Below are 7,631 nucleotides of genomic sequence, written 5' to 3'. Positions count from 1 at the left end.
GTCAAACTTAAGGGAAGCATGATTACGTGCATACTAATAAGGTAACGTTAAGTACTATATAGATAAGAGAGGGCAGGCAATTAGAAATAATTTACCCAACACTAGTTGCAAATGCAAGTGTTCAAAACCTTGCTTTAGCTGTCAGCAAAAGAAGGTTCCAAAGTGTTCAATTGTGAAAATCCGAAGTGCACTGACCTTTTTCCGCGATGTGTGGAAAAAAAAGAAATTTGTCCAACAGTGTATTGTAGCATTTAAAAGCTAAGAGCTAATTGTCGCATGTTGGCTATACTTGAGTTACCATGGTAACCTGACGCTGAACGACGTAATTGACGGTAGGTCAAAGTTCAAGATTTACGTGCAACGTCATACGCACGGCAACGTCTAATGGCGGAAAACTCACACATTGGATACATGAGCTAAAATTTTGTTTTAGAAACACGTAATTAATCGGTTATTTGTTTATTTTCCGTACTGCTATTCTGTAACAGAAAACAAATATGGCGTCCACCGCCGCAGGAAAACAGAGAATACCTAAAGTTGCAAAGGTAAGTGGTTTTGTTAGCCAGTTACGATTAGCTAGCTAGCAACGTTAACATTACGTGTATTTCAGGCAAGGCTAACATTAGCCTATCGATCTACAGAAGTTAAAATTCTAATGTACAATACATGTTTAAGCATGATGCTGTGTTTTTTGCATGAATGCATGGAGATTACTTTGTATATGCTGTTGCCGAGAATCACTGGTTTGTATGGCTAACGTAAACTACTTCACAGGCTAGCTAGTTAGTTTCGTCTATGTCCGTGTTAATGTAGACATTGCCAAGATACATAACTAAGTTCTACTAGATGGACAAATTGTATTAACGGTCTACGAACTAGACAAACGTTAGAACGCTACCCAAACCACCAGGCATGCCAACCAGAACGATTTCTCCATTGTTATTTACAAAAGTGCCAAAACATAAACTCAGTTCTTTGGTTTCCCCTGTCTGTTGTAAGGTTAAAAACAAAGCCCCGGCTGAGGTGCAAATCACAGCCGAGCAGTTGTTGAGAGAGGCGAAGGAGAGAGAACTTGAACTTCTGCCACCGCCACCAAAGCAAAAGATCACTGATGAAGAAGAGTTAAATGATTACAAGTTAAAGAAGCGAAAGGTAAGTAAACGGAAAAACAGTTCATATTCAAACTGTTCACCTAATATTTGTATGTTAAATGTCTTGCACGTCACTTGCATCTCTTACACCTATCATCTCTTGTCAAAGGGGTTCGAGGACAACATCAGAAAAAACCGAACTGTCATAAGCAACTGGATAAAATACGCACAATGGGAAGAGAGTTTAAAAGAAGTCCAAAGGTAAAGTTGTAGGGCTAATGAAACCACCTTGTCCACTCTCTTTTTTTAAAATGTGTTTCTAAAGATAGTTTTGATTGGTTTCAGGGCTCGGTCCATCTACGAGCGTGCTTTGGATGTAGATCACCGAAACATCACCCTTTGGCTGAAATATGCCGAGATGGAGATGAAGAATCGCCAGGTGAACCATTCGCGCAACATCTGGGACAGAGCCATCACCATACTGCCTCGTGTCAACGCGTTCTGGTGAGGGCCTCCTACTGTCACCTTTCAATGACCTTCATTGACAGAGTGTGTGTTTCAAAGGCAGTTGATCACAGCATACTGGAGCATTTTCTTTGTCTTGAACAGGTACAAGTACACATATATGGAGGAATTACTGGGGAACGTTGCTGGCTGCCGGCAGGTGTTTGAAAGGTGGATGGAGTGGGAACCAGAGGAGCAGGCGTGGCATTCCTACATCAACTTTGAACTGCGATATAAGGAAGTGGATAAGGCCCGTCTCATCTACGAGAACTATATCCTTATAAAAAGTGCATTATGAGTGTATTCTATATAAAGGCTGGCTTTGCCATGAAAACAGATATGATGTGAAATTTGTCTGCAACCACAAAGTGGCATAAAGCTGGTTCAAACATCAGAGGTACCCTGAAAGTGGTTTGCCTTGTTCAGCAAAATGTGTACTGTTAAGGTTCTAGTACCAAATCAAATTTGTTTTGAATTCCTTAACTCCAGTGCACTTGTTATTGTTCATCCCGTGATCAAGAACTGGATCAAGTATGCACACTTTGAGGAAAAGCACGGCTACATTGCTCACGGGAGGAAGGTGTTTGAGAGAGCTGTAGAGTTCTTCGGGGAGGTGCAAGTCGATGAATATCTGTATGTGGCCTTTGCAAGATTTGAGGAGAAGCAAAAGGAGGTAGTGCATCACAAAACACAACGTTCTGCACAATCATTTCAGTAACGGTGCAAACCCATGCCACCGTTGCGAGCGACGCGATCTCTAAACCCAATGCATTTCAATGGGAGCCAATCCATTGTGACGTAAATTAGCGATCTGAGCGACGCGTCCGTTGAAAATTCGAACATGTTGAAACTTATGCAAATGAGGAGCGATATTTCCCGGCAGCAGCCAATGAGATTGTTTGGTGTCGTCTTTGACAGTTGGACTGCATGCTATTTCCACACGCTACACCACGCCCACTCAAAGCGATGGAAGTCGCTCACAACGGTGGCATGGGTTTGCACCGTAAGCATTCTCCCACAACTCACTGGTTTGTCTTTTTTTTTTTTTTTTTACTGTAGTTTGAACGAGTCAGAGTCATTTACAAGTATGCCTTGGACCGGATCCCTAAGCAGCAAGCTCAGGAGCTCTTTAAGAACTACACCATGTTTGAGAAGAAGTTTGGTGACCGGAGAGGAATCGAGGATGTCATTGTCAGCAAAAGAAGGTTCCAATATGAGGAGGAAGTCAAGGTAAAATCCATTGTTCTGTACGGCAAAAACATTTAGCAGCACTTAAACTCAGCTCTTCATTTCATGCTTCGAGTGTCTTGTATAGCCTCTTTTGACTACAAAGTGCTTTTGATGGGTGTTTAAGTTGAAACATTTTTGAGGATGAGAATATTAATTTAACAGCTTTGTTTGTTTAGGCGAATCCCCACAATTACGATGCCTGGTTTGACTACCTGCGTCTGGTGGAAAGCGATGCCGACCCTGACACGGTGCGGGACGTGTACGAGCGAGCCATTGCCAACACCCCACCAATCCAGGAGAAGCGTCACTGGCGCCGTTACATTTATCTGTGGATCAACTACGCCCTCTACGAGGAGTTGGAGGTCAAGGTAAGGCATTTTTCTTCTCCTCCCCTCAGTATGTACCAGGTGACTTACGAGAGCTTTACTTTGAAGACACCCCTCACATATCTAAAAGTTTCAGTGAATGGAACTGCATTGAATTATACAGAGGTAGACATGTTCTGTTACCATACCAACACATGTGGATTGGTGTAGGGGTTTTGTAAATTGAATGAAATTGATTTTTACCAAGAAGTTGACAGTGTTCATATCACAACAATGGACACTGAAGCATTGTTCAGGGTTATGACTACTTGCTGAAGATCTTGTGTTGATCTTGTGCATAGGACCCTGAAAGAACAAGACAGGTGTACCAAGCATGCCTGGATCTCATCCCACACAAAAAGGTATTAACCCCTGACATGACCTTGAACATTTCACAAATAATTTTGTGTTACTCTGACACTGGTAAATGTAACATTATAATGAATGTACCCGGTTCCAGTTCACATTTGCCAAGATGTGGCTGCTCTACGCTCAGTTTGAGATTCGTCAGAAACATCTCCAGGGTGCACGGCGAGGACTGGTAAGCTGTTCCCGTTTCACCGGTTTTATTTTTACTCCCCCATTGTGTTGTGCCCATTCATTCTGAAGTGTTTTTATTTTCTGTTTTCAGGGTTCTGCCATTGGTAAGTGCCCCAAGAACAAGCTCTTCAAGGGCTACATCGAACTCGAGTTGCAGCTACGAGAGTTCGACAGATGCAGGAAGTTGTACGAGAAGTACCTGGAGTACAGCCCGGAGAACTGCACCACCTGGATCAAGTTTGCAGAGCTGGAGACTATTTTAGGAGACGTTGAGAGAGCACGAGGCATTTTTGAGCTGGCTATTGGGCAACCCCGTCTGGACATGCCTGAGGTAAGGCTATCAATATGTGCCATTGCTTCTTGGTCGCCGTTTCCACTCTGCTCTGAAACAAGAGAATCACTATGACTTCAGTCATTTCTGACATGTCAGTAATATGCATGTTATACATTTGTGTTATTTCTAAGGTGTTGTGGAAGTCGTACATCGATTTTGAAATCGAGCAAGAAGAATATGACCACACAAGAGGACTCTACCAAAGACTGCTGCAGCGTACTCAACATGTCAAGGTCTGTATGGTGTCACTTCATGTTCAAAGTCTACTGGCCTTGAGGTTCTTTGACATCTGAATCATGTTCAATTTAAACATATATTCTCTAAGGTTGGCACATGCCAGCTGGTTAAGCCTATTGCAGTCTGTATAATATCATGGCCCGGACAGACGTAGGATACAGATCATCTCCATCTCCACTTCATGACCACTATATGCTATATGCACTATATGCTCTGAAATCTCCCCACTTGTCTCCAGGTCTGGATCAGCTATGGCCAGTTTGAGCTGTCCATCAACAGCAGTGATCGGCTGCAGAAGTGCAGGGAGATCTACGAGGAGGCCAACAAGGGCCTGCGCAGCTGCGAGGAGAAGGAGGAGCGGCTGATGCTCCTGGAGTCCTGGAGGGACTTTGAGCATGAGTTCGGCTCCCTCACCACCAGGGATAGGGTGAGGAAGCTGCTGCCCGAGAAGGTGAAGAGGAGGAGGAAGCTGACAGCCGAGGATGGGGTAAGAAAGGAGTTGGAACGGGAATGTAAAATGAGTTGATGTCATTATATGCATCATTTATGATAGTGTTGTGAAATAGCTCTTCAACGCAACTGTATACGTCGCGGTTGCACATATAATCCATGGGCATCCAGGCCAATTTTCTTGAGAAGTTTAGATGTTAAACACGTCATGTATGGCTAAATGATTGTCCCTTTGGGGATTTTGGAGGGAACTCATTCTTTGTTCTACCCTTTCGCTCACTAGTCGGACGCAGGCTGGGAGGAGTACTACGACTACATCTTCCCTGAAGACACAGCGAACCAGCCCAACCTCAAGCTTCTCGCCATGGCTAAAATGTGGAAAAAGAAGCAGGAAGATGAGGAGGAAGCAGAGGAGGGCGACGACGCCAACGACAAAGGTGGTGATGATGACAAAGAAAAAGAAGACACCGACGACGATGATGATGATGAAGAAGAAGAACAAGGACGGGAGAAGAAGGAGGGAGAAATGGAGACGGAACAAGAGAAGGGAACAGACCAAGAAATGGAGACTGAACCAGAGAAGGAAACAGAGGATCGTCCCCTGGCCGGGCCCAGTGAGGTCCGGGAGGCGTCTCCTGCAGGAGCCTCAGAAGAGAAGGTGTATGATGATCGAGATGATGACCAGGAAAGCAGCAGCAGCAGCACCAGCAGCAGCAGCAGTAGTAGTAGTGAGAGTGACAATGATGATGACAAAAATGATCAAGGGAAGAAGAAAAAGAAGAAGAAATCAGATTCAGAAGACAACTAATTCTTCAGATAAGCCTTTTTGCTTCACCTAACATGGACTCTTGGGACCCTTCATACTGCTAAGCAATGCATTCATTTCTATTATGTTTTTACAAGAAAATAAACAAAGAAATAATAATGTGCATGGGTTCTCTTTATTTCAGATGCTTTCCAAACAACCGCAGCAGTAGTATAGGAATCGTTTTAGGGGCCCTCTCTACGCTGATATTTGACTGGCCTTTAGAGGCCATTGATTACTAGGGGAAACTACAGGCTTAAATAGTGTTCACAGTGACTCTCAGGCATCTATAAAAATCAGCACAGTCATTCAATTCTTTCAGTAAAGGATTAACTAATAAAAACATTTCCCCCAATATGGGTTGATAGGATGCCTTAAAGAGTCACTGTCCTGTGCTATTCTATGTCTTCTGGTCTGACAGGATGTGGTAATGGGACGATTGATTTCTTCTCCGTGTCCCTCGATAGGGCCTTCCGCATATCTGCAAAGACAGACCAAAAAGATGTATACTGATAACCCCACAAATTTGTTAAAAAAATTTAACATGGAACAATGTAGCAACATAAAATTAACTGATTTGACAAGAAATGTGATTTAGTATACCTTCTTGGCACAGCAGCACTTTAGAAAACTTACCATATGCATCCTCATCTGGTTCACCGTTGCTTGCGGAATAGTACTCTATAACGGTGCGATACACACTGTAACCTAATTGTTTGTACATGTTCACCGCCACTTGATTGGAGACGCGAACAAACAGATCAACGAAGAAAGCCCCTTTCCTAGAACACCATGACAAAAGGAGATTAGCCAATGCCAACTATCGCTCATGAATGATGTATACAATATCCCAGAACATCAGGTTAATGGATACCTCTCTGATATCTCCTCAAGCATCTCCATAAGTTTGGCTGCCAGGCCCAGCCGGCGGAACTCCGGGGCCACAGAGAGGGCCGTGACATGCCCATGCCACTCCTCCCTGGCAACCGAACCCTCAGCCTTTCCCATAACTTCATGAGAATAAAAGTGAATTGTCTAATGCTGCATATATCAAACATTATTGTAGACTTAATATATATAACATTTGTAATAATATTATATTTGGCCCAACTCTTAACCATACATTTTGTTTAGTTTATTTAGCTCTTCCCCCTTATTTTTCATCACTGCAATTTAGTAGATCAGCACATTTGGGTGTAAATAGCAGGCTCAATGTAATATTTCCGCGTAATCTGATGTTCTTTCGTGAATGACATCAAAAACAATGAGTTTGAGTAAAGTCAGCTTCAGTCATGGGACATGAAAAGTGATCAAAGCTACAGCCCTGATTAATACTTACTATAGCCCATCAGCTCACCGCCGGGTGCCTCTGCAACAACGAAATACTCCGGCCAGTGAGCCAGGTACTGTAAATAGAATGGTATACCATACTGCAAAGCAAATAGTTAAAGAAGAAATATACTGTTGTTGTTGTAGTCTATAACACAGCATAATAACACATGCTAGAATGCTTGTGAAAACAATGCATTGGACTTTAAATTGAATCATATTTTTCCAATTCTGTAGAGTACTCGAAGGATACAGTTTCTGTCAGGGGATCCAAATTGCTTTAAAGGGGAAAAGAAACAGAATGAATGGAGCTATTTCAAGCACAGAGTAGTCTGGATGCAAATGCTAAGTCAGCAATCTAGCTAGCTAGGTATTGCCCACTGACTGCGATTTGAAACATCGGTATCTAGCTAACTTTGAACCATCGGTATCTAGCTAACTAACTAAATATTGTTGGTGCTACATAATTACTTACACGTTTCGAGAAAAGTACATTAGCTTAGCTAGCTACTTCACTTCAGCTAACATTCGATGTAACTATCATTGTTGTGGCAAAGAAAATCTGAACAAACACCGTTGGTACGAAAAAATGACAAAAATCCGCACGTACTACACTTACATATTGTTAAATTTGAAAAGGTCGTCACACGTAAATGCCCGTAATGTTGTCATTTTGGCGTGTGCTCGTTGCAAGCAGCAGGGTTTTGTCAGCAACCGTGAACTTTCAACTTTCAACTCCATACGTC

General features: G+C 42.8%; 2 protein-coding genes across 2 annotated transcripts; one reads left to right on the top strand and one right to left on the bottom strand.

Annotated features, from left to right (window-relative positions):
- Positions 1–393: 393 nt before the first annotated feature.
- Positions 394–5,647, top strand: crnkl1 (crooked neck pre-mRNA splicing factor 1). The gene is made up of 14 exons (XM_080832297.1): positions 394–545; positions 1,000–1,152; positions 1,261–1,352; positions 1,437–1,595; positions 1,701–1,882; positions 2,090–2,268; positions 2,655–2,825; positions 3,002–3,193; positions 3,493–3,552; positions 3,651–3,731; positions 3,822–4,061; positions 4,196–4,297; positions 4,540–4,788; positions 5,035–5,647. Exons 1-14 carry the CDS (start codon positions 498–500, stop codon positions 5,557–5,559), a joined length of 2,433 nt encoding a protein of 810 aa, XP_080688423.1. The 5' UTR covers positions 394–497; the 3' UTR covers positions 5,560–5,647.
- Positions 5,648–5,696: 49 nt separating this feature from the next.
- Positions 5,697–7,626, bottom strand: naa20 (N-alpha-acetyltransferase 20, NatB catalytic subunit; the record flags this gene model as incomplete). The annotated part of the gene is made up of 6 exons (XM_080860534.1): positions 5,697–6,037; positions 6,193–6,338; positions 6,431–6,566; positions 6,896–6,986; positions 7,139–7,163; positions 7,505–7,626. 6 exons carry the CDS (start codon positions 7,624–7,626, stop codon positions 5,952–5,954), a joined length of 606 nt encoding a protein of 201 aa, XP_080716660.1. The 3' UTR covers positions 5,697–5,951.
- Between the last annotated feature and the right edge of the window lie 5 nt (positions 7,627–7,631).

Source organism: Sprattus sprattus (assembly GCF_963457725.1).
Source record: "Sprattus sprattus genome assembly, chromosome: 2".
NCBI classification, from domain to species: Eukaryota; Metazoa; Chordata; class Actinopteri; order Clupeiformes; family Clupeidae; genus Sprattus; species Sprattus sprattus.
This window is presented reverse-complemented; position numbering and strand designations above follow the sequence as displayed.

Excerpts from the sequence above, each read along its gene's own strand:
- crnkl1 (XM_080832297.1), top strand. The coding sequence starts at position 498 with ATGGCGTCCACCGCCGCAGGAAAACAGAGAATACCTAAAGTTGCAAAG. Across the intron at positions 546-999 it reads GAATACCTAAAGTTGCAAAG|GTTAAAAACAAAGCCCCGGC; the intron begins GTAAGTGGTTTT and ends GTCTGTTGTAAG. Across the intron at positions 1,883-2,089 it reads GAACTATATCCTTATAAAAA|TTGTTATTGTTCATCCCGTG; the intron begins GTGCATTATGAG and ends ACTCCAGTGCAC.